The sequence below is a fragment of the Acomys russatus genome, chromosome 32, assembly GCF_903995435.1.
Source record: "Acomys russatus chromosome 32, mAcoRus1.1, whole genome shotgun sequence".
Taxonomy (NCBI): domain Eukaryota; kingdom Metazoa; phylum Chordata; class Mammalia; order Rodentia; family Muridae; genus Acomys; species Acomys russatus.
Window position 1 is genome coordinate 420,366 of NC_067168.1, and position 25,556 is coordinate 445,921.

At 42.2% G+C, this 25,556-nt stretch overlaps 1 protein-coding gene and 1 non-coding gene across 10 annotated transcripts in view; one reads left to right on the forward strand and one right to left on the reverse strand.

The window, feature by feature from the left end:
• Positions 1-1,186: 1,186 nt before the first annotated feature.
• Tcf12 (transcription factor 12) overlaps positions 1,187-25,556 on the reverse strand; it is a 259,675-nt gene continuing 235,305 nt past the window's right edge. For 3 of the 9 annotated variants that reach the window (XM_051140061.1, XM_051140067.1, XM_051140068.1), the window contains 8 exons: positions 23,375-23,448; positions 22,285-22,356; positions 21,354-21,560; positions 14,668-14,782; positions 13,924-14,086; positions 11,549-11,781; positions 6,787-6,940; positions 1,187-2,426 (listed from right to left, as the gene is read on the reverse strand). In XM_051140061.1, the coding sequence (XP_050996018.1) occupies positions 6,798-6,940; positions 11,549-11,781; positions 13,924-14,086; positions 14,668-14,782; positions 21,354-21,560; positions 22,285-22,356; positions 23,375-23,448 (1,007 nt within the window). In that variant the 3' untranslated portion in view covers positions 1,187-2,426; positions 6,787-6,797. The remainder of the gene's footprint in view (positions 2,427-6,786; positions 6,941-11,548; positions 11,782-13,923; positions 14,087-14,667; positions 14,783-21,353; positions 21,561-22,284; positions 22,357-23,374; positions 23,449-25,556) is intronic. The other 6 variants (XM_051140064.1, XM_051140070.1, XM_051140063.1 and 3 more) reach the window with 4 other exon arrangements.
• LOC127184473 (small nucleolar RNA ACA64) lies at positions 18,980-19,105 on the forward strand. Its single transcript, XR_007830118.1, has one exon. It is a non-coding gene; the product is annotated as a small nucleolar RNA ACA64 (small nucleolar RNA).

A 25,556-nucleotide genomic window follows, 5' to 3' on the forward strand; every position in this document is an offset into this window, starting at 1 on the left:
AAGGAAAAGCAGTTCCAGCCTTTCTGGGAGGAAGGAGATAGAGAAAAGAAAACAAAATACATTATTCTGTGGGAAACAGGAGCGTAAAAAACTCACTAGTTTACTATGTTTAAAAAAAAAAAGGATGGCACATTTATTGCTACATAAATGTTATATACATACTGTGTTTTCTGTTACAGTGACAGAAAAAAAATTTGAACTTCTTGCTGCTGGTTGAAAAGGTTTATCAATAATACCTTGAATTTGACACAGGATACAAATCTGCAATAAACCAACAATGGAAACTGGAGAACAAGATGAAAAGCAGCTCATCTCCAACAGTTCGCTCTCACAATACTCCATAGGAACTACACGGTATACTAGAACCTACTATGCTCTTAAAATGCTATTGTAAATTTCTGATATTAATGAACAGGTTATGGTAAATAACCCTACATTTTCTTTAACTACCTAATATAATAAAATAAAGTAAGAAACTTTTTACTGAAAACTTTTGATTTCAAAAATCTAGAAAGAGTAATATTTAGAATTCAAGAAATTTTCTTACAAGATTATTGTATAAAAGACTAGCTACAGTGAAAAATAAGCCAAATGTTTTTTTCTTTCTATTTTTATGAAGGAAAGCTTCTGGGCATACTGCAAAGTCTAATATAGCGAAAAAGACAACAAGCTCTGAAGAAAAAAGGCCAGGCAGTGGCTTATGTTCACTCACACATCATAAGCAACAACTTCTGTTTTAGCTGATTAACACTGAAATGAAGAACAAGGCCACAGATAAAGTCTGATGTAACTGGAGAACATAAGCAAATTAAGGTATGCAAATTAAGTCCACTAAGTTCACCAAAGACTGACTTGTTAGAAAAAGTCCTGATGGAGGATCTGAAGTGCTGTCTTAATGGTTTTTGTTCTTTCAAATTCTCCGGAATCTATACAGAACGACTTGGGATTTTTCTTCTGTGTGCACTGATACTAGCTCTAAAGAGTTACTTAGCCAAGACCATCGTATTCAGCACGTTTCTCTCTCCCAGGGCTGCTGTGATGGAAGACAGATTTCACGGAAGTTCAAAGTGATTACTGTGTCTTAAAAACAACTGTGAAGGATTAGAGACAGAGGGTGCCTTAACACATAATGCTGAGATGGACCGACAAGTACAGCTCAGTGTTAATCTGGCTCTTTTTGGGGTGGGGGTGGGTGCAGCTGGTTTAAAGGTGACTAAATCTCCTCCTGCCCCAACCCCACTCACCAGCCACCCAAAGGACAGAGAAGTAAGGCTAGGATAAGGAAACGTGACCACTGCTCTTTGATTCCATAGGTGACTAGCCTCAGAGTGGTTGAGTGCATCCATCACACTGCCTGTCCTGGCGACTACTGGGTTCTGTTATGCTCATCATGATCATGGCCTGAAAGTCATCTTTGTATTGTATTGAATGCATTCTGTGCTTACTTAACAGCTAACACTTTATAAGTACTATGTAGTACTTACTGCTCGGAAACAAAGCAATTTCTAAAAAGTAGACTCTCTCTTGTAAGTTACACTTCTTGCTATTATAGCTTTACTATGAAACCTAGAAGCCTGAAAAGTCTTAGTGATTATTAGAAATAAAGCAATATTTATTTGGGGGCAAATCCAGGGGACAAACTTTCCCCTTTCAAAATCTTAGCTAGGCTATGGTCACAGACGGTGTCTGCTTATCACTGCAGGGACATGAACAAAGCACACAGGGCTGCAAGGAGGGTTCTGGACTGTGACCATAAACTATGCAGACTCAGATCAAATATAACACCCACAAAGAGAAAATAAAAATGAGTGAAAAAACAAGAGAGAAATGCTATACCAAGTAATATTTTCCTATTTCATGGAAAACACTATCATATGGCGAAGGTCGGAGAGGGCAACACAGGACTCCCTTCCTTTTTAAGACACTAACAGGTATGCCGGGAATGCTAAGGGCCAATGGTTGCCACTGCTTTGTGAACAGCTTTAACAATGCTGGCATCAGCTGAGTGTAGATCAGCTTCCCACATGAACTTTTTCCCTTTATATGTAGACCTCACAGTTCCATAACAATAAATAAAATTTGTAGTTACAATGCATTTGTCAATTCAGTTTAGGCACAAGGCAACTTCCACGTTGAGTGGAGAGATGAGACAGTCTCTGATTGTGCAGAAGAAGCAACACCGCTTACAGCAGAGTGATATGCTGCAAACCCCTCACGGGCGACGTTCTGATGAGCTTCCTGTCCTCACTTCTGACAGAAGTGCTGACCAGTTGCTTTGATCATAGGATTACATATGAGTTTCTTGCTTCAAGTGTTTTGCTTTTTTCTTCTCCCTCCTGTCAGGTTTATGTCTTCAGATAATCTGAGTTGTCCAAGTCTTTATGAGGAGAGGTCACCTTCTATCTAGCCTACTGATGACTCTGGAACTGTGGCAGGGAGAGAAGAGGACAATACACAATTATTAAAGATAACATCCCTTTTGGATTTGATTTGTGAGTACTTTATTGAGTATTTTTGGACCAGTGTTCATAATCTTGAAGTTTCTCAGAAAATTGGGAATAGATACAGATATAGCAAGACCCAGCTATTCCACTCCTAGGCATATACCCAAGATGCTCCACCACGCAACAAGGACATTTGCTTAACCATGTTCATAGCAGCCTTGTTCCTAATAGCCAGAAACAACCTAGATGCCCCTCAACTGAAGAATGGATAAAGAAACTGTGGTACATTTATACAATGGAATACTACTCAGCTATTAAAAACAAAGACATCTCCACAGCCACACAGGCCGAGCTCAGGGAGTTTTGTGGAACAGTGGGAGGAAGGGTTGAGGGAGTCAGAGGGGTCAAGGACACCACAGGAAGACTTACAGTTGGGCCCATGGGGGCTCACAGAGACTGAACCACCAACCAAAGAGCAAGCATGGGCTGGACCTAGACCCCTACACATATGTAGCAGATGTGTAGCCTGGTCCTCATGTGGGTCCCCAAACAACAGGAATAGGGGCTGTCTCTGACTCTGTTGCCTGCCTCTGGATCCCTTTCCCCTAGCTGGGATGCCCTCTCTCCTCAGTGGGGAAGGAAGCGCTTATTCCTGTTCCGGACTTGAGGTGCCAGGGTGGGATGGTATCCCTTGGGGCCTTCCCTTCTCTGTGAAGAAGGAGAGGGGAGGAATGGGGGAAGGAAATGTGGGGGTGGAGCTGGGAAGAGAGGAGGGAGGGGGCTGGGATCAGACTATAACCTGATTAAAAAATAACAAAGCACTACTGTGGGAAGCTGGAGCTATCACCCTCGCTAGGATGGCGCCTGGCAACCTGCCAGGCAGGATAACTTGCAATTCTGCTCCTGGTAAACAAGTCCTTATTTGGGTTGTGGGCCGTGCTTTGCTCTGCCGTATGCATCCTGCCTTCGGGAACCAATTGGAGCTACCGACGTAAGGGCTGCTGATTGGTTGAGGCAGAGGATATAAAGGGGCGCGGAGGTGTTGGGGGAGGAGAAGCGAGCGAGCGGGAGAAGAAAAAGCTTGCTAAAAAGGTTCCTGAATAAACTGCCTGGAGAAGAACATTCGGGTTGTGTCCTTATTTTCCGCTGGTCGGAAGGGATGCGACACACTACTCCTTTAAATTCTGGTTATTCTTCCTTATACTTAGGTGTGCACTGTAATCCGAGTGACTTACTCTAAGGTATCACACGGCCCTCCTCACCTGAGGGGCTGTGTCCCCAGACCTTCACTGGACGTCTGACACTGTGCATAGTGCTGCCTTATTTGTACTATGATTCTTTCCTATACATAAATGCTTAGGATAAAGTTTACAAGTTAGGCAGAGTGAAACATGGGCAACAATAAAATAGAACAGTTATGACACTGTACTATAATACAAGTTTGTGCTTTGGGACCAGTAAGTATGATAAAGACTGCTTCAACAAGGACCCGGGGCAGCGGATAGGGTAACCCAGTGGACACTCAGCGAGCAACAAGGACCCGGGGCAGCGGACAGGGTAACCCAGTGGACACTCAGTGAGCAACAAGGACCCGGGGCAGCGGATAGGGTAACCCAGCGGACACTCAGCGAGCAACAAGGACCCGGGACAGCGGATAGGGTAACCCAGCGGACACTCAGTGAGCAACAAGGACCCGGGACAGCGGATAGGGTAACCCAGTGGACACTCAGCGAGCAACAAGGACCCGGGACAGCGGATAGGGTAACCCAGTGGACACTCAGTGAGCAACAAGGACCCGGGGCAGCGGATAGGGTAACCCAGCGGACACTCAGTGAGCAACAAGGACCCGGGACAGCGGATAGGGTAACCCAGTGGACACTCAGCGAGCAACAAGGACCCGGGACAGCGGATAGGGTAACCCAGTGGACACTCAGCGAGCAACAAGGACCCGGGACAGTGGATAGGATAACCCAGTGGACACTCAGTGAGCAACAAGGACCCGGGACAGCGGATAGGGTAACCCAGTGGACACTCAGCGAGCAACAAGGACCCGGGACAGCGGATAGGGTAACCCAGTGGACACTCGGCGAGCAACAGGTGAGCAGTGCATATGGAGCAGGTACATTGGGCAGAACAATAATTCCTTTCCTGCGCAGGACGGATGTAATTTCATTTCAAAAAGAAAAGCTGCTCTCTTTTTGAGAGAGTCTCAATACACATCCTGTGCTGGCTTGGAATTTGCTATGAAGACTAGGGTAGCTTGGAACCCATACTCCTTGCCTCGGCCTCGAAGTGCTGGGGTTAAAGGATGTGCCACCATCTTTCACAAGTTGTTTATGGACTACTGTTGGCTCTAAGTAACTGGAATCATGGAAAATGAAACTTCCATGAGAAGGGACTAGTCTGTGATCATAAGGGGATTACTTATGTGTGTGTACAGGGGACCTTGTGGTTAAGAATCTATACATCAGCGTAGCCAGGCAATTATGCAAACTTTCATGTTGGGAGGAATGGGTTGGCAATGCCTGACCTCAGACTCTACCCACAGATCCTCAGCAGCGTGATCACGTGCTCTCCCACTGCTGCCCCCAGCCCAGCCTCTTAGGTTGACTGTTTATATTGATTTCGTCTAAACTGAAGGTTCTGAAGCCTCAGTTGCTGGTCCGCGGCTGGTCCTCGCTGTGGTGGTCTAAGGATAACTTGTAGTAGTTGGTCTCTCCTTCCAACCTCCTTCTGGGGACTGAACTCTGCTTGTCAAGTTTGCACAGTAAGTACTTCTACCCACCGAGCCATCTCACAGGCCCCTCAGTGAGAGTATTTCCACATTGTAGAGAAAGATAAGGCTAGAAATCCCAAAGCAGCAGGAAGCACAAGAGGAAAAGATCAGGAAGTAAACTGAGGCGAGCATGACGGTGGCAACAGATGGGGGTGGGAGGGAAAGACAGGCTGGCCCGTGTGATATGAGCGTTTTCCCAGCCTGGGGCTTTTCTTAAGTTGCTTCTCATTACGGCTCTTTTAGCTCTATGAACTTAAGATGCCACCTCTGCATCTGCACTGAGAAACTGTGGCATGTTACCTAAAGACACCAGCATTTACTTATCAAACAGACCAGTTACTTTCCCACAACGTTCTGTTTTTCACAGAACACAAGTCAATAGCTTGCCTTTTAGAGTGTATGAATTACCAAGCTCTTGCCTGGGGACTCTGAGACATGAAATAAAGCCTACATGATGACTGGAAATATTTATGGGCAAGTGCTTAAGAGTTCCTCCAGGGTGTTAATATTACAGTGATAACAGACTAACACTATATTGACCTTTCTTGCTTTTTTTCTCCATATACATTTTCAACTGCAATCTAATTTGATCCTAGCAGTGGTGGCATAAACCAAACTCAACACAGAAAGAACAGTGTACTTACTATCTTATCAGACTTTCATCTCAAAATGAGAGACAGTAACAAGGCTAACCAAAGGAAACTATATTTGATGTTGGTCCTGCTTCCATCCATTTGCTTCTACTATTTTAAAATCTGTTGGAAAACTTAAGAAAATAACTATACAATACTCAAATTATGGCTGGAGTGGCAGCACATGCCCTCAATGCCAGCACTTGAGAGGCAGAGGCAGTCTGATCTGTGAGTTCAAGGGCTGCCTGGTCTACAGAGTGAGTTCTACGCCAGTGAGGGCTACATAGTGTGGCCCTGTCTCAAAACCACAAACACGTAAACCAAAAATCCCCATAATGAAGCTACCAGTTCTATTCTTAATGCGTTCTGTTAGCTAAAATGCTACTGTTAAAAATATTTCATTATAGTTCACACTGTTCAGCTTCTAATATACTAACTTTGCAACTGAGCCTGTCAATAAGTAAAGGAGTCAAGGTGACACTCTCCTCTCGGGGAAGAAGCACATGTGCTGACTTAGGCCAGAAGACCTGGCGCTGCTGCTGCTTTTTTGTTTTTGTTTTTTTGAGACAGGGTTTCTCTGTGTAGCCTTGGCTGTTCTGGACTCACTTTGTAGACAGGCTGGCCTTGAACTCACAATGATGCGCCCGCCTCTGCCTCGAGTGCTGGGATTAAAGACGTGCGCTACCACACCCAGCTCGACCTGGCGCTTCTTTATGAGCCACAAGCTATTCAATGATTTAAACAATAATTTGATCTAAAACAGCACTGGCTTTGAGACAACAGGAAGGCATATAGTGCATTGTATTCCAAATTATATGACCTTTACCAAATTATTTGTGACCTTCATAATCACCAGGGCCAGCTGGAGAGCCACTGCACAGTTCAGACCACTGTAACATCCATGTCCTTGCACTTCCTTCCCAGACCCACACACCTGGCTGACGTTCACAGGTGGCCCATAGGGTTGGTAGGCTCACTAAGCCCTGGATGGGCTCCGGGCAGCGTGGTTGGTGGCTCTGCTGACGCAGCAGAGACCTTTTCTTCTTCTCTTCTCTTAAGGCAGGCTGCTTTGGGGTTGAGGTTCCTCTCTACAGGAGAAGGAGAGAATTGGTATCGTTACATAAGAAGGCAGAAGAAGGGACTGGGGCAGTGGTCAGGCAAGTGGCTGTGAGACTGCGTCTCTAGGCCTGATTGGTCTCTTACCCAGGCCAGCCATTAACCTGTGGTTATCTTTCTGTCTTGGCTGCCAAGGCAGGCTAAAGCCTGTTAAGGTGTGAGCGGAACAAACTGCTGTTGTTCTTTCTGTGAGGACGATCAATATCTGTAATTTCATTTTTATATTAAATCTAATTTACAGAGGCAGCCATGACATGCTTACACTAAAACTTCAATAAAAACACGATGCCCGAATTCTTAGTGATCACTTGTGTTCTCTTTCTTTTTTATTAATATTTAGTCTTCTAGGGTTTAATTTGTTTGAAATCAACATGTTAGTCTTTAAGCAAATCCTGGCAAGTACCATTATTTGTCAATCAAGTTCTCCTTAGAGTCCTGCTAGGACAGAGGACCCTGAATTGACATGAAGGCTTATACCTTCTTGGTACCTGAAAGACATCTATGCTGCATCTTACATTTACCAGCTCAAATAATTATCCCTTCCTAGGAAACACATGAATGTAAGGGAGACAGTTTACAATGGCGTTCCCTCCTTTTCTACCCTGATGTATACACAGAACAGCAGCACAGAGCTCTTTCTGTGGCTGTGGAATAGCAAGGCAGGCTCTGGAACTTCTGATGGAAGCCAGCCAAGATGACAAGATGTGATGATGTGTGATGCATTATGTCTCTGAGAAGTGAGAAGAACAAGGGCTACAGTGAGAAATGGAAAGGTGGGGTTGGAGGGAGAACTCAGCACCAACTGAGCTATTTAACCGTGGACTCTTGTAATCTGGTGCATTCTTCTGGTGTGTGGATGTATATGCAGACAAAATACCTATATACACAAAACACATAAGTACATCTTAAAAATGAAAGAAAGAAAAAGAAATGGAAAGGTAAGCATAGGTTATCTTGCTTATAACGGTTTCTTATGTAATTTTTGTTTCTAAGCATATGCTACGGGGAGCCAAGTGCCATACACATCAATTTATAAATTGATCCAAAATGCCTTAATGGATATAATGGGATCATTTTAAACTAGCCTATGATTATACTATTCATAGAAATTGCAATTTTTTCCAGACAAAGTCTTACTATGTAGCCCTGGCTGACCTAGAATACACTATATAGGTGAGTCTGGCCTCAAATTCAGACTCTGCCTCCTAAGTGCAGGGACTAAAGGTGTGCACCACTATGCCTAGCAAAAATGGCAATTTGTATATGTCATATTTTCTAGAAATGAGTGCTTACTTAGTTCAATGCTCATAGCATAGCTCTCTTTGTTAATGTTTCCCCTTCTAAGGAAGGTAAATATATCTGAATGTGTACATTTTAATACCAACCTGTAGTCCACATCTGAGTTATATAATGAAAAGGGCTTTATTATGGGAAACTCAATTGACTGTACAAACTATAACTGGTACATGATATAATACCAGTTTATATTTTGCTGCTCTAAGATCCCCCATTTAGGGAAAATGCATAAAACCTACACAATTATGAGAATTAACAAAAGAATAAAGGTACATTTTTCTTCACTTATTAAAGATTCCTAGTAAACACAACTGGTATGTGTGCCATTAGATTAAGTGGTTACGAGCATACACTGTTCCTGCAGAGGATCTAAGTTCTGTGGGGTGGCTTCAACCACCAGCAACTCCAGGTCCAGGGAGCCAATGTCTCTGGCCTCCTCGGGTCTGGCACACACATGCACACACCCACAGATATAATTAAAAATAAAAGAAATCTTTAATAAACAATAATGGCTTTATTTTCTTTCTCCTTTTTGTGGTGTTGGGATGAGCTCAAGGCCTTATGTGCTCAGCCTGTGCTCTACCACTCAGAAGCATACCTGAACCAATGGCTGCTTTTTCAACAGGAAACTCTCTCTGGCCAAGAGGCAGACACTGACTTGTCTTTTGCTAGGTGTCAGGGAGTTGTTGAGACAATGGTCTCATGACCAGAGACTGAGGGTAAATCAGTTGTCAACTTTAATAGAACAAAGTGAGACCTGCAGGGCTTCAAAGGGAACAGGCTCTCGTTTCTCTTACGGTGGACCACTGCATGCCAATCACCACAACTGCACCTACTTTCCACCCTATGCCTATCTTTGCTGTCTTATATCCTGTGCTTTTGCATTAATACCATTTAATTCATGTCAGTGGCTAACAGAGAGTGCACACTCAATCTGCCATATTTGATCACCTCCTTGCAAATCAGTATCCTGGGGGTGGGGTCTGGAGACATGTTCAATGATCCTGGTCCCAGCCAGATCTAAGAACCACCACCCCTGTCCATATCCTTCATTCTTGTTCACAATAGTGAGCTGAATGAGGGGATGTGTGACTGAGCTTGGGAGGAGGAAGTGTTTGGTCACCAACTGAATCTGTGTAAGATCAGAGTATAAACTTGAGGCCCACAATGAAATCTGCTAGGAACAGAAATGGTCAGGCTATTGTCAACCAGCACTGTGACAATGCTTAAATGGCAATGGCAGAGATCAGATAGGGTTTGGTACAATGAATAACAAAGCCAAAAAAAAAAAAAAAAAAAAAAAAAGTGATCTGAGAAGAACCCAGAATGGCTGGTAGCCCTAAGTCTCTCCGCCTTAGTGGGCTCCGGTTGGGTTGGTCAGATGTAAGCCAAGTAAACAAAGTATGTCTTTATAGAAACTGCTGGGCTCCGGGCCCGCGCACGTGTGTGCTGAGCCTTCCTAAGGGAACATGTCATCAATGTCCCAACTGCTGGAAATACAGTCTAGGGAAAGACTACACCAAGCTTAGAAGACACTGCCAAGAACCAGGCACGTGCACAGATAGCTGATGAGACCCTGGGCACAGGGCATGGGAATACTTTTCAAGGAGTCCTGAAAAGAAGCTGTAAGATGAAGGCTCTGAACTTGAGGTTTGTAGTCTTACTACAGAAGGGAGGGCAATTACAGCAACCACTAGGACAGCTGCAGTTCATCCACTTCTAATCAGTGAAGAACTTCTTAGACAGCTCAGAGCACATGAGACAGTCAGAACTAGACTCACAACAGTACAGTCATGGGCTAGGTCAGTAGTAGCGGGACCGGCCTGGATGTTCTCTCAGACTTGGGTTTTCTGTTCCAAGTGCCTGAAGAGGACCACTGCAAAACCAAATGTCACAAACAAACAAGGTGTACCTGCGAAAGCCAGAGTTTCTAACCTATTTCAAATAATGAAACATTTCTCGCTTTAATGGCTTGTGTCTGAGGCTAGGTATCTCCACTTTCAAAACTTTTAAAAACACAACTCTGTCTTCTAGCTCTAATGTACGCTGGTAATGAAGACATGCTACCCAAGAATAAATTCGGGCACTTTTGTGGATCACTCAGATTCCACACAGATGTAGAAGGCGGCTTGAACAGGAAATTACTGGCGAAATCAGAGTGGAAAGTGTCATGGCTGAAAACGCAAGGAAGAATGCACCAGGACTTCTCACCCCAGTGCCCTGTGGTCCTCAGAGTGGGGCAGTTCATGCAGACACAGTTCCAGAAACAGGACAGGGGTTACATGAATGACTATGAGAATGGTTGCTGAAGGAAGGACAATGTCCCTGTTCCTGTCAGGTGAGCAGCCGTCAGCCTCTGCATGTAACCCATGATCATTTGTTCCATGGACATCTGTCCTCTACATACACGTAGAGGACCAGCTTCAGGAATGGGGTGATGTGCACCATTCCTATACATCAAGGATGTAAAGATGAAGACTCTCCAGCTACTATCAGTTTTTCTGAACTTTGTTCCAGTGATTCCGAGTCATCGTGTGTAGTGATGCCGAGGGCCATGGTTGTAGCTTTCAAGCTTTTGGCTACCCTTATCTGGCTGGAGCCCAATACAAACTTTCGATAATCTAACACAAGAGATAGAGAGTTGCTCACAAGCACAGACACTAACGGACAGAATATACACGTGACTGCTGAAACATAAGCTAGACGGTGGAACCTCAAGGGCAGACGTTTGTAGCACTTGACAACTGCCCAGCACAGAGGAGGTGCTGTGGCAAATGCACACTGAACAAAGTTTTAAAGCTTTTCAGTACCCATCAGACTTCATGAAGGACAGCTGCCCTAGTCAACAGTGTGAGCCCCTTTAAAGCACACGTATGTAACATGTCCAAGAGGTTTATGGCATTTCTAATAGAGATCAAAAAAGCAGCCCTGAGACCTACTGACATGAGTGTAAAGGACACGTGATATGGTAAAGACAGGGAGGAGCATTCGCAGAGGTAACAGGGCAAAGCATGTGGGGAAGCCTAGTGGTAAGAGAGGACACAACATGGTGCAGAGAAGAGGGCAAGTGACGACAGACGCTGAGTCCACAGGAGCAAAGAACGGACCTCAAGCTGAACAGCAGGCTAGTGCTGCTGCTCTCTGTCCCGGTTCAGAGGACTGTGAGAAGATCCCTGTACATCCTACAGGGAAAGCTGGATCCTGACGGCACAGACACAAGCACGCAGAAACCTTTCAGATGACTTACCTAAGCAGAGCAATTAACAAATGCTGGACTGACTCACCTCTGACTTGCTGTTCTAGACTAAGGATGACTGCCACGGCCTGATGAAGAATGAGGAGTTTTGTCTGAGGTTTTTCACTCTTCAAATGAAGCTGACACATCCGGCCAAGCTCTTTGAAGGCCTCATTTATATCCCGCACACGCAGGCGCTCTCGGGCATTGTTAGCCATCCGCCTTTCCTTCTCCCGTTCGATTTTCTGCTCTGGGTTCAGATCTTCATCCTCATTGGTACTGCTGGAAAACAGCAGCGACAGTGTTGATGAGTTTTCCTATAGATATGCTGACTATGCCAAATCAGAAACGGAAAGTAGAAATGGAAATTATAACTCCCACTAGACAACAGCAGCAGCTGCACTTAAATGTGACTGGATATCCCTTCCTTTCTTCAACGTTCCTGAGTAGTCATTTAATTAAGTTGTACCACAATTTAAATACATTTTCATTGCAAATTTTAGCATAAAGGCCTCTCCATGAGAACAAATTATTCACGAACAAGGAATGTAAATAAATTCTACCACCTTGTTATACAGATTGGATCCACAGATCAGTAGCCTCAGTGTTACCAGGACCAGTTAACCACAGACGTTCAAGTTCTACACCCAATTTACATGTCCAGAAGCGGCATGTTAGTAGGCCCCCACTGATTCAAAGGCCCAGAGTGCTGAAGGTGTTGTCTTGGAGCGAGAGCAGCAGGTCATACCTGCTTAGACTCTGGCACACAAGGGACACAAGACAAGACACAGAGGGCCTCAAAACAATTAACTGTGATGCTGAAAAAACTAGTAGATTTGGAATCTTTTTTGTAGGACAAACTGGCTTATATATTATCTCTGGCTACAACAGTAGAACTGCGTAGCTGTGACAGAGACAGTATGGTCCATAAAACTCTAAGTAGCTATGTTCTGTCCCTTTACAGCAGAAAAGTCTATTGATTCCTAATGAACATGAAGAGAAGAAAGGATGCAAATCATCTCTTAAAATTTGTTCAGAATAATAAAACTATGAGTTAAGATGCCTAGGAGAACTGGGCTCAGAATTCCCTGAAGTTACTTTTTCATCTATATTCTTCACGCGAGCTAGATGTATATTAAAACCACAGTACTGCAAAAACTCATTTTTCTCAAGAGAAACATTTAGGCTTTGCAGAGCTGTGAGCGTGTCAAAGGAAAGGAGCTCTTTGTCAGGTGAGTAAACAGAAGACAGGGTCATAGCTGCTTTTTTTTTTTTTGGTTTTTCTTTTTTTGTTTTTTGAGATAGGGGTTCTCTGTGTAGCCTTGGCTGCCCTGGACTTGCTTTGTAGACCAGGCTGGCCTCGAACTCCCAACGATCCACCTACCTCTGCCTCCTGAGTGCTGGGATTAAAGGTGTGCACCACCACGCCCAGCTTACTTAGTTCTATTACTGCACACACAAAAATGGGTATTTTAAATAACAATACCTATATGTGATATAGTATTGATAAATGATTCATAAACCATAAAATAGGATGCACTGAAAAGACATTAAGTCATGCTGGGCTTGGCTGATCCTGTCTGTAATCCCAATACTTGGAAAGTTGAGGCAGGAGGATCATAAGTTCAAGACCAGCGTAGGCTACAATGTCTGAAAACAAAACAACATACATGTGCACACACACGAAATCTCTGAATTTTAATGTAAAACAAACAAAAAAATCAGGTGGAAGATACACATTTTGAAATTTGCATTAATGTGTCTAAATTCATACTTGGAAGCAAGTCAAGTTCAATTTCTAGAAAGCTTTTCCTGAGAGTATCACTCTACCTGGAACAATTTCTTTTTCATATTCTTCTCAAATTATTGCTGAAATCAAGGAATAGCAAACCTCTACGAAGGGCCAAATGGTAAATATTTCCTGTTTAGTAAGCCAAATGGTGTCTGTGGCAACTACTCAAATCTGCAATGTAAAGCAAACCCGGCCACAGATGACATGAAAGTAAAGCATATGGTGGTTTCCAACAGTGACACTTAATACGCAACAGGCTGGCGCTGGGACGAACCGCATCAGATTCTGCCGTCTACTCAGTTCTATAATACATCAAATATTTATAGACTGACATACAACGGACAGTGTAACCTGCCCTCTTATGTGTTTTTTGTAAACTATGAGCAACTGAGACATGATAGTTCTTTTTCATATGAAGACACAAAGAGATGTGAGACAATGGAAAACAGAAGCTCAGTCAAATCTTCATGCCTCCTCTTAGAGATGGGAGGATGAAATGGATAAACTTGGATTAAGAAAAGATATCACAGCCTGGTACCTAGAATGTAGCTGGCTATTACTAATGTGTGTCTCAAGCCTTTTTTCACTTCTGGGCAAATGTGAGAGACTCAGGGCTGGACACTAACACACACCTTGTTCTGCCTCTAGATGAGACTTTGATATCTTTTTGGGAGGACTCATCATCTGATTTCATGTCATCTGATGAAGGAGGTTCATGAAGGTTTTCATCTTTCTCTTTGTTTTCCGTCTTGATTTCCGTTGGAACAACACTTCCAGACTGATTTTGCAAGCCACCTAAGAGGCCAACAATATAAAATATAAGACTAGATTCACATATTTCAATCAAGATGGTTCAAAGCTTTGTAGAGGGTAAATACATTTATGTTGCAGGAGACATTCTGGAGGTAAGTACACTGTTTAGAGCCAGAAAAAACTTGTTAGAACCCAGTGGTCAAGAAAGTCAGCAGTCCTAATTTTACCTACATAATTGTATTTATTCATAAATCTATTTGGGAACAAGAACCATAGTTTTTTTTTTTTTTTTTAAACAATTCTATCTCTCCAGTTCTATCAGAGTCTATATCTACTGTAATTCAAAGTTCTCAATGAACTAAGGAATCTATTTCTCACTGACTGAGAACTGTGCAGACTCACTCATGAGAGGAAGAAGTCAAGAGAGAGAAAGGACGGGAGCAGAACCAGAGGACACTGACCGCACAGTGGTTTGCAAGCAGCTCTAGCCAGCATAGGTAGCCTGGCTTAGCCACGCTGGCTGGATAAAGACTAGACAGCGGCCCTCTGCACCCACAGACCTCAGTCCAGATGGACAAAGCTCTGCTCTCCACACTACTGCTCAAAAGCAACAGAACAGTCACCTCTGTAGCTCTCTGGTGCTTTGTGGTTCAGCTCTGTGTTTGAGGCAGCAACAGCACTAGACAGCACGGAGTGATTACCATTGAGACCGACTGAGTCTTCCCGATGAGCTCCAACCTAAGGTGAAAATAACAAGAAGAAGAAGTCACCAAGTGGCCAATTTTTAATATTTTTGTGAGAGGCCAGTTGGCGGCTGACCCTGAACTCCTAATTCAAGCAGCTCGCCTGCCTGGTCTTCTGAATGGCCAGGGTTACAGGCATGCACCACTTTGCTTGGCTCCAAGTCTTATACAGGAATTTATAGAGAATATAGCACTATTCATCTGACTTTAACAACTCCTGTGTGTTACTTTTTCTGAATTTTGGTGGACATTTCAAAATACTTGACAGTAGCAAACTATTTGAATACAAATGTTACTTAAAAATAAGTTTCAAAATTTTTATTTCATAGTAAGTTGTTAAGAAAAGCAAAAGGGCTGCCAGTGAATGCCACAGTCCAGCTACTAACCCATCAGTGGGCTTCAAATAAACTATTAGAGATAAGGCACTCTATGAGGGATGGCAGCAGAGAGGCCCACAGGCCCGAGAACCTGCTCTGCATACCTGTTCCTGTGTCGAGTAAAAGCCTGCAGTGAAGGTACGAATGGTATTCATGTAACTAGCACCTTCCCATATACACAGCAACTAATTTTCCTCCCTCTCACCTATAATGGAAACCTAACACAAACCAAAGGCTTTGCATCCCAGGGCAATGAAATCCTCATATTTATTCTTAAGGTCCAAACAACCTTAACCCAAGCAAAAGCTGACTGGAATGAGAAGGAGAAGCACAGGAACCCAACCATCAAACACTGGACTATCTTAAGAGAAACATGTTACTAATAAAGCTTTTTATTAGAAGAGTAGCAGATTTGTCAACTAGACTATTAAGCTTTTAATTAAACAGCTCACTGCCTGGATTATACAGGAGAACTACTGTTTTTCAATAGTTCCTTCAGCCTTAACCAGTTATCAAGCACTGAATACCTCAAGTAATTAGTATCGTTTTTATCTTTTATGATTGTATTTTACCCTAAGAGGTATAAATTTCATCAGGTGAATTTATCATTTGGTTTCCTGTGAGCTAAATAAAAGGACCAAAAGCAGAGTTTCAGGCCGCTGGGCCACTTGGCGTGGTATGATTCAAGTATCAGGTGCCCACCACACTTTTACAGAAATACTTGTCTTTTATCCCTATTCTCGCCTTTAATGTACTCCACAGCTACTTTCAAATTACCTGAGGATTAGTCACTGCTGAGAATTACTCTGTTACTATTTCCTTCGGATATTCAAGACTGTAAATGTAAATTTCCAATGCATGTAAATTTCTCCATGTATTATAATCATACTTTAAAGCAGAGCTAGGAGCCACAAAAATGATGGCACATTTTCAACCTCTTCCCATCTTTGGCAATTTTGGACTTTAGGTTCCCTGTCCCCATTAAAGCCCCTACAAAACCTGAAGAACTTAGCCTAACAGTTAGTGAAGAAAGAAGACTGAAGGAGAAACGTACAGCTTTGTCAAGGGACTCTGTCATAAAGTCATCCTCGTCTGGTCACGTTTGTCCTTAACATTAACACTTAGCTTCTCCCTACTGCCTACTGAGTAGTCTAAGAGGAAGTGAAGGGCACCTGGAAATGCTCTTCTAGAGGCTGGGAAGATGGCTCAAGGTAGAAGTCCTTGCCACACAAGCCCAAGACACAGGTGTTCAGATCCCAGCACCCACATAAAGGCTGGGTGGGGTGCAGCAGCTTCTAATCTCAGTGCAGGAAGACAGAGGGCCATCTAGAGGAGCTGACTGGCAAGGCTCACATGAGCCATCCTTCCTCGATGTAACGTGTGGGCCAGCGAGAAAGACACCAGATGTTAACCTCTGGCTTACACATGTGTACACACCCCCCACAAATACACATCGAATACAATATGCAGATGCTAATTTGAAGCGTAGGCCTATTTTAAAGATGAAATACCATACAGGAACTTTGGCTCAGGAAATCTCTGTGAGAGTAAAACAGAAGATGAACTTTCTATAAGTTTGTGCATAAAAACTTCTCAGGATTTCGGCTAGAGACAATAATTCTATTTTTATCCAATATTCTAAATAAGCACAAAAACAAAGGAAATGGCCTTATAAACTTCAAAATACACAAACATTCATTCTCCAGAACACAGGAGAAAGCCAGGATGTGCAGTAATCCTTCAGTTTTGTTCAAAGAAAATGCATCGGGTAAACGCCTATTTTATCTTATTTCAATAGCACCATTTAAAAAAACCAAACCAAACCAAACCCTTTCTGTACCTTAAATAACAATGAGTCTTGTATCAACCCTCTTCCTGACAAAAGGCTCTGCAGCAAAGGGTTATTACCTTTTTATAAGGAAAATTAAGAAGAGTGCTGCCTTATTTATTTTGGAATATTAAGTGTTAGCAAGTATTTCTGCCTCAATGGAACAGCCCAAGGTTATTTTCTTACAGGAACTCACATTACTGGCCTCTAAAACATTTCCAATTGGCGTATGTAGTAAAAATATAAACCTTTTAAAACTGGTCTGAGACTAGCAGGAAGCTTCAAGTCTGGGGTTTCCCATGTTAATGCAGCCAGCAGAAACCTTTTCTTTGTAACTTGATTCTCCTTGCAAATGGCCCTCATATATTTTCTGAAGAATTTGACTTCCACAGCTTTAATAGTTCTCTTTAACTCTTGCCCACCCCGGCTCCCACATCCTTCCTTTAATCTCTGGCTCCACATTGACATGGCTGTCTACATGAACAACAGGTGTATAAACAGTTCTTTGTCTGCCCCAGAGCCTGTGGGCCAGCCAGATAGGACTATTTTAATTGTCCATCTCATTAGCATACAGCTGACAGGCTGCTACTACTGGGGGGAGTAGAAGAAAATGCAAACCTGGAGGTCTGCTGTGCTCTAAATTTCAACTCTTGTAAGAACCTCACTTCAGAATAAAAGGTCCAACCCACTAAGTGACTTGGTCTTGCACAGTGACTGAACCGTCCCAATCTGTGTACTGCTTGACTTCTGTACCACAACCTACAAGGACTTCTCTTCATGTAGTAGCCAAAGACATTAGTGTTCATAATAGAAAATGTTAAGTCTAGCAAGCTGATGAGCTAGAGAACAGACTTCAAACTTCCTAGTTCTCTGATACTGAATTCTGTTCTTATAAACTGTCCACTTGTACTGCTTGCTGAGTATTACTGTTTTAATTTAACCATTTTTTTGTTTTTGTTTTTCAAGACAGGGTTTCTCTGTGTAGCCTTGGCTGTCCTGGACTCACATTGTAGACCAGGCTGGCCTCGAACTCACAGGGATCCACTTGCCTCTGCCTCCCGAGTGCTGAGATTAAAGGAGTGCGCCACCACACCTGGCCAGCTAAATGATTTTTATATACTGTCTAAAAATAGTCTGTTGGTTTAATCCATTTGTTGTTCCTTAATCCTTGTATTTCCTTAAGTGTAAAACCTCTATTATTTTCAAAAAATTTAAAGTATTTTTAAATTTAAACATACTATCTAAACCCTTAAAAATCATTTTAATGTGAACTTAATGAAAACAAACAAACAAACAAAAAAATCAGACATTTCCATTTAGGGAAGAAATGGACTGAAACAGTATGAGTAATTACAAGTCTTTTATTCAGCTGAAACCTAGACATAGAATTTCTATAGTATGGAAAGCCATACTAGAATTAACTCCTACCCAAAAAGAAAAATAAGGTTATTTAAAATTAGGAGGAAAAAAAAAATACATTTAGGAGGGCTGTCAAAATTGCTCACGTGGCCTTGCAAATGTGAGGACCTGAGGTTCGACTGCCCCGAACCCACATAAAAAGCTGGTTGTGTGCTGGGTTGTGGTGGCGCACATCTCTAAGCCCAGCACTCGGGAGGCAGAGGCAGGTGGATCCCTGTGAGTTCGAGGCCAGCCTGGTCTACAATGTGAGTCCAGGACAGCCAAGGCTACACAGAGAAACCCTGTCTCGGGGCGGGGGGCAGTGAGAAAGCTGGTTGTGGCAACACACACACACACACACCTATATTCCTACTGATAGGAGGCAGGGACAGAAGGACCTGGCTTATATGGTGAAGTTTCATGCCAATTAGAGACCCTGTCTCAAACAAAAGATGGTAGACAATTAAGAAAACCAGGCATGGTGCCACTCACCTTTAATTCCAGCACTTGGCAGGCAGAGGCAGGTGAATCTCTGAGTCTACAGAGTGAATTCTAGGACAGCCAGGGTTACACAGAAAAATCTCATCTTGAAAACCCAAAACTACTCCGCTTTGTCCTGTGGCCGGGGATGAGATTCGGCGCCCAGAGCCACAGGGGCCTCAGCTCACCGCCCGCTGCCCCAGTGTGGGAGGGTGAAACCCAGGCCCCTACATTGCGGGGGGGAAAAAAAAAGAAAACCCAAAACTAGCTGGGCATGGTGGCTAGAAGCTGGCTGTGGGAGGACGAGGAATGGACACCGGCTCAGCAGAGGGGGCAGGTACGGAGTGACGCATGGTAGCGAGCATGGTCTCTACAAGTGAAGTACTGCTGACGTGTCCAGGTTATGTAGCAGTCCTGTGCCGCCTAACGACAGTGAGAACTGACAAGATCTTGCTACACACTGAACAACAGCTTGGGCTTAACTGCCACGACTGGACGTAGCTCTCAAAGAGCCAAACTCACACTATTCTTTCGAAGATACCTCTTTGTATAGCCTTTTCCTTGTCAGAATATCTCTGCATTGGGAGGCAGATGCAAGCAGACTTTTTTGAGTTCCAGGCTACAAAGTGAGTGCCTTAGTAACAGCAAACTAAGAAAACACTGACTTCTTCCTATGACTTAACGGAGGGGAGGAATTTACATCAGCAAGGCTGACCTGAGATTCAAGAATATGACTTTCAAGTCACGTTATAACATAACTGCAACTTATTAATAATCTGATTTTCTATATGTACAGCTGTAAAATGCCATGTTTCTAGTCTTATACCACTAAAATTTTTCTTTTCTTTTTGAGACAAGGTCTCTCTTTGTAGCAGTAGCTGGCTTTGAACTCAAGACATTTACCTGCCCCTCCCTCTCAATTGCTAGGATTAAAGGCACATGTTACAAAACCTGGCACCACTAAAACTTTTCTAATACTTATACTGATTAAATTCATATCTAAGTTTAATAATTCACAAATGTTTTCATGTTAGTTTATTAGCAAAACTAATTTAGAAGGTGGTTAAATATTCAAGATTTCCTCACATTCAAAACAAAACAAACAAACGCAAAATGAAACAGAAAACAGCATCCATAAGTGCTAACGCAAGATGAAACAGAAAACAGCATCCCTAAGTGCTAACGCATGAAGCAGAGACCCTGAGACGAGAAACCAGGCATCTGCTGCTGCTTTCTGTAGAGGCCTGAGGTGAGCGTGTGTGGCAGTCACACATACAGCAGGCCCGCAGCACTGGGTACTTAATTGCTGTGGTGATAGGTGAGTTTTAGCCTTGATCACATAGCTCAAAATCTGTTTCACAGGAAAATATTTCGCAGCATGCAGTGAACTTTAAAAACTATGCAATAAACATGCAACACATGGTATCAGTTATACAGCAGGTTAAAATGAATCTTTAAAAGATAATTTGGATAAAAAATAATGAAAGACATTCGACACAGAAATTTTTGATGTACATGAGCTTTTGAAATCTATTCTTTTTCCTTTCTAAAGAATTGCCATATTTTTTAAAAGATGGATTAAATGATTTTACTCCCTGAGGGGATTAATCTATAACAGTTTCCTTTCTTTGTTGCCTAACAATCATAACAGCTGCTCCCTTATCCCATTTTTTCCCTGATTAATCTCAGTTTCCTTTCTTTGCCTATCATGCTGCTCCCTTATCCCATTTTTTCCTCTTTCTTGATTTGGGAAAGAGGCTAAATTTAGACCTGTATCAATTAAGAAGTTTCACTTTAAAAATTTTTGCTATTGCAGGCAAATTCCAGATCGTAAGAAACAACTTTTCTAGTCTAGAAATTTTTTCTGAACTAGGAAACTTTTTTTCCCAGACTAGGATCGTTTTCTAACCTGCAGTACTGAAGCGTGAGCCTAGGACTTCCTGCATGCTATAGGACCTCATGCATGCTATAGGACCTCATGCATGCTATAGGAGTGCTCTGCCCTTGAGCCACAGCTCCAGCCTTCTTTTTACTGTGAATTAGAGACTCACTAAGTTCCCCACGCTGACCTTGAACTTGCTCTTGTCCTGGCTCAGCCTCTGAAATAGCTGAGATGACAGGCCTGTGACAATGGTCCCAGTTAGAGTAAAGCCTTTAAAACTCAGTTTTGCTTTACAGACCATGCTATTTACCCTTTCTATTCACTATCCAAGGCACACACTGTCTTCCAATAACAGGCTGAAGCTAACGATCTCTCTAGATAGTTTCTTCATTTTGTATGTGCTTGCAACAGAATTTGACAAGCCGAACAGTAGCTAATGGCTCCATTGAGGACAATAAAAGAAAGTTTAAAAGCCCCTTTTAACTTTCTATTAAAGGAGAAAGATCTCCCTCCAAGTCTTTCCTCCAAAATTTCACGCAAAAACAAAACAAAACAAAACAGGATAATAGGAATTATTACACATAAGATGAGCATGATTTACCATTGAAGCTGATCGACTGTTTGTAACAAGGCTTGATCCTCCGTAGTTTGAATTGAGGTTTCCAATTGGTGCATTATGGGATGGTCCCAATAAGCTGTGTATATCACTGTGGCTAGTCGGTACACTGGTAGAAGGTCCAACTGCATGGTTCCGCAGCACATGGATAGCATCGTCCAGCCTGTCTAAGCGGTCCTCCATTCGAGACTGCTGTAAGGATTGAAAACAACACGGGGAAGAGAGGAGTTACTGCTGGTATCTATTTAACCTACTAAGCTGCTACACATCTCCTATTTAGGGATATATCGAGGGCAGCAAGTGCAGTGCAGTATCACCTAGTTTCAAAACCTGCACTTCAAATGAACAACCAAAAAGGCAGCTCTCTTCAGGTTATGATGAATTTTCAAAGCTGTGGACACAAGTCACTGCTTTATAAGATGAATTTACCAATCTACCATAAGGTTATTTATTTTAGCTTTTATACTAAATGAACGCTACCATGAATTACAGCCGATGAGAAGGGAAAAACTATTTTAACAATGGTCTCTGAAAGATGTCAATTTGGCGAAAGGTACTAAAATCCATTTACTTTAAGTTTTAGGTGAGTAGAACACACCTATCTTCAATGGTGTACACATCCAGATAAGCTCTTTAACAAAACTGAAGGAAAGATATCCACTGCCCACGGGTCACACATGCCTTACACACAAACACATTAGAATTCTGAAAACCAAAAGCACATGCCAATAGAGATCTAAAAGAAAGTCATTCTTAACAGACAAAGGGCTACTTCTTCACACTGCTACAAGAGCTGCAATGCTCAGTTTTATTTTTAAGACACTGGAGTCTGTACAACTTGATAATTGTAAACGGGTAAGAGACGTATAAGTAATTTAAACACACACAAAAAGGCACCATCTAAATGAAATAGTACCTCACAGACATCCTTTAAGAAGGACATTGCATCTTGCAAATGCTCGTGAAGTTGCTGCTCAACTCGATTTTTCTGGCAAAGTCAAGACAGAACAGGAGGCAAAGCACAGGTTAAGATTAACTCCGAGAGATGAGGAAACAGCTGATGTGCTTGTTGCATAACCTGTTAGTAAAGTTAATGTGCAGATCTGCAAGATCTACTTGCATTAAGTTCTGAGAAGGCCGGGATTTAACAGGGACTCACAAGGTTAGCGTCTAAACAGCACACACTGCTCGGGGTTGCTTGCAAAATATGCGAGAAGACACTTTCCCTCAACTTAAAATATTTTGTTAGGCACAGAAAAAGAGTGTTCCTGTTTGGAACCTAGGATTTCTGAACATGACTTAGATCTCACCAGATCACACTCATTTGTTTATTTTTATTATTCTTTGTGATTCTGGGCTACAAATGTAAGCACACCAAAGCAACAGTAGTGAACATTCTACCACAAATTCTTCACCTTGGAGCACTGGCACCAAGAAGGCCCCTACACTGTCCTATTGGTGCTTGTGTGATTTGTACATTTTATTTTAAGAAACTGTCAGAAATTTAATAATAATAATAATAATAATAATAATAATAATAATAATAATAATAATAATAATAACAACAACAACAACAACAACAACAACTCACATTAATATAAAAGTCTAATATAAATGTAATAAACATGATTTTGAATCAGTGGACTTGATTTCTTAAATGTCGTTTTTTGGGTAAGTTTTCACTTACATATAATCACTGCACAGTGTAGAAATATTAAGTTTTTCATTTTTTCAAAGAAACAAAAATCCTTCAGTACTCCTTTAATTCCAGTTGTCTGGATAAGTGCAATGCCCCAAAAGCAGATGGCAATAAGGACACCCAAAATGTCATATTGTCTACTAAATCGGGTCATTTGTTAGCAAAGAATTCGCGTGTAATGCTACCATACTGTTTCTTCACTTTTATAAGATTTAGTGACAACAACAAAACCATTACCAACAAAAACTTCTCTGAACTACAAAGCAAAATTCTATAACTCCTGTAAAGACTAGTGGAAGGCTCTTACCAGGGAGTGAAGTGAGTTTTCATAGCTTGGGGATGAAGGAGCTTGCCCTCCAGCTCTGGGCCACTGACTAGTACCTGTTAAATGAAAAAGCATCCATGTGTGGATTAACTCAATGTCCTGGTAATGTTAAGGAAAGGGTAAAGATACTCAATAATCATGAACAAATAATGAAAATCTTGTTTGCCCTTCATGGTACTATTAGCAATTTATAAGCACAAAACATTGGAAAACTTTTTGATTATTGATATGCCAATTTAGCAGGCTGAGCAAGCAGGAAAAAAAACTTATAAAACATAGTTTTGTTTGGATATCCCCCCCCCCCCCGCCCCGAGACAGAGATTTTCCTTGTTACCCTTGGCTGTCCTGGACTCACTTTGTAGACCAGGCTGGCCTTGAACACACAGTAATCCACCTGCCTCTGCCTCCAGAGTGCTGGGATTAAAGGAGTGCACTATCACGCCCGACTCTGTATATTTTTTAGGCTTTGTCTACACATATGTATGTCTTTGAAAATGTTTATCCTTTTTAAATGTTTGCTTCCCCCTCCTGGCTTTACAGCCTTTGATAATGCTATTGGTGATGACATCAATATTTATCTGTTTCTCTGTAGCATAATTTGCTTAACTACCCACATCTCATCACTGGCAATATCTTTTACTTTGAGATGGGATCTCACTTGGGTATCCTGAAACTTATAACATAGATCTGCCTGCCTCTGCCTCCCAAGTGCTGGGATTAAAGGTGTATGCCACCATGTTCTTGGTGGGCCAGATTGAGTAGCAATGCTACTGTGACACACATGGCTATTTTTTCCTGCGGGGAGTGCATTTCCTCATGAAGAAGCTCTTCTCCACTTGAAGAGCGCACATGTGTTCATGTGCGTCTTCTGACAGGGCAAGGACGAAGCCATTTTAAAGGCTAAAATAAAATGCTCTGGATGCACCAGCTAAAAAAGTTTTTAGGTAGGGGAGCTGATCATAAGCTAAAGACCCAAAATTATTGAAACAAAAAATCATTTCAGTCATTTTGGTGTAATCTTCCTCCACCATGAGGTAATCAGTCTGTGACAGGAGCCAGGATCATGATGTCAAGTGCTCTGAAATGTATGAAGACATGACAGTCAGCAGGCACACAGCGCTTTGCAAAGCAGGCAGTCTTTGTGGGTCCTCGTGAGCTCAGTGTTGGGGATGCAGAGGGATGTACTGCATTACTCACAGGAAAGAGCTTCCCTCAGAAGATAATGCTGGGGATTGAACCCAGGGTCTCAAACACGTTAGATAAATGTTCTCTCACTCACTAACTATATTCCTCTACTATTTTTGGAGAATGATATATACAAACTATGCAAAGATCTTCCTCTAAAGTATCACCCATTTAACTGTGTGCGCGCGCGCGTTCATGTGTACAACAGAGGGCTATATCAGTGAATCTGAAAGTTTCAGAATCAGAAATCTCTTTGAACTTCATACAAGTTCTGAGCTATACTTCATGGACAAAGGTCCTATAACTATACTGGAGTGCTTGCCTAGAATGTGCAAGTCTCTGGGTTTGATCCTTTACTTGAGGTACACACAAAAATAAAACAAGAAAGAAAAAAACCCAATCAGTTTTATCTTAATCTGCTTTATTTATAAAGATGATCTTAAGAAATATGAAAGCATGCCACCAAGTTGAATGTCGTTCTGGCTAATGGAACATTATTAATACCATCTCCTTCTGTGTATAGATTAATAATGTAATAATTAATAATAACAAGGTAGGGTAAATTATCAAAATCTTGGCATTCTTGGAACACTGGTGTTTTATTAGCTGTCGGTGAGAGCTCTGAGTGGGGCTGAAGTCAGATTCTAGACACAGACCATAATACTAGTGAGCATGCATCTGATACCAGACAGAGCTGTAGCTTCATCTCTTTGTAAAATTAGCATGAGAGTAAAATATATATGTTAAATTTAGAGTCATACTGGTACCTCTAGTATGTAATTATCAACTCTTGCATACAGGAGAATAGAGAAAATGAATAGTTCAAAGGCTGGAAGTTTTGGTATGACTTAGAATAGGCTGTCCTCCCTCCCCCAGCATATCACTAGATGTTTGGCAGTGGCCACAGGGAGAGCGTGTACTTATGGGAAATAATTTAACTGTCATATGGTTGTTTGTTTACTAAGTAGCCACTCTAAAA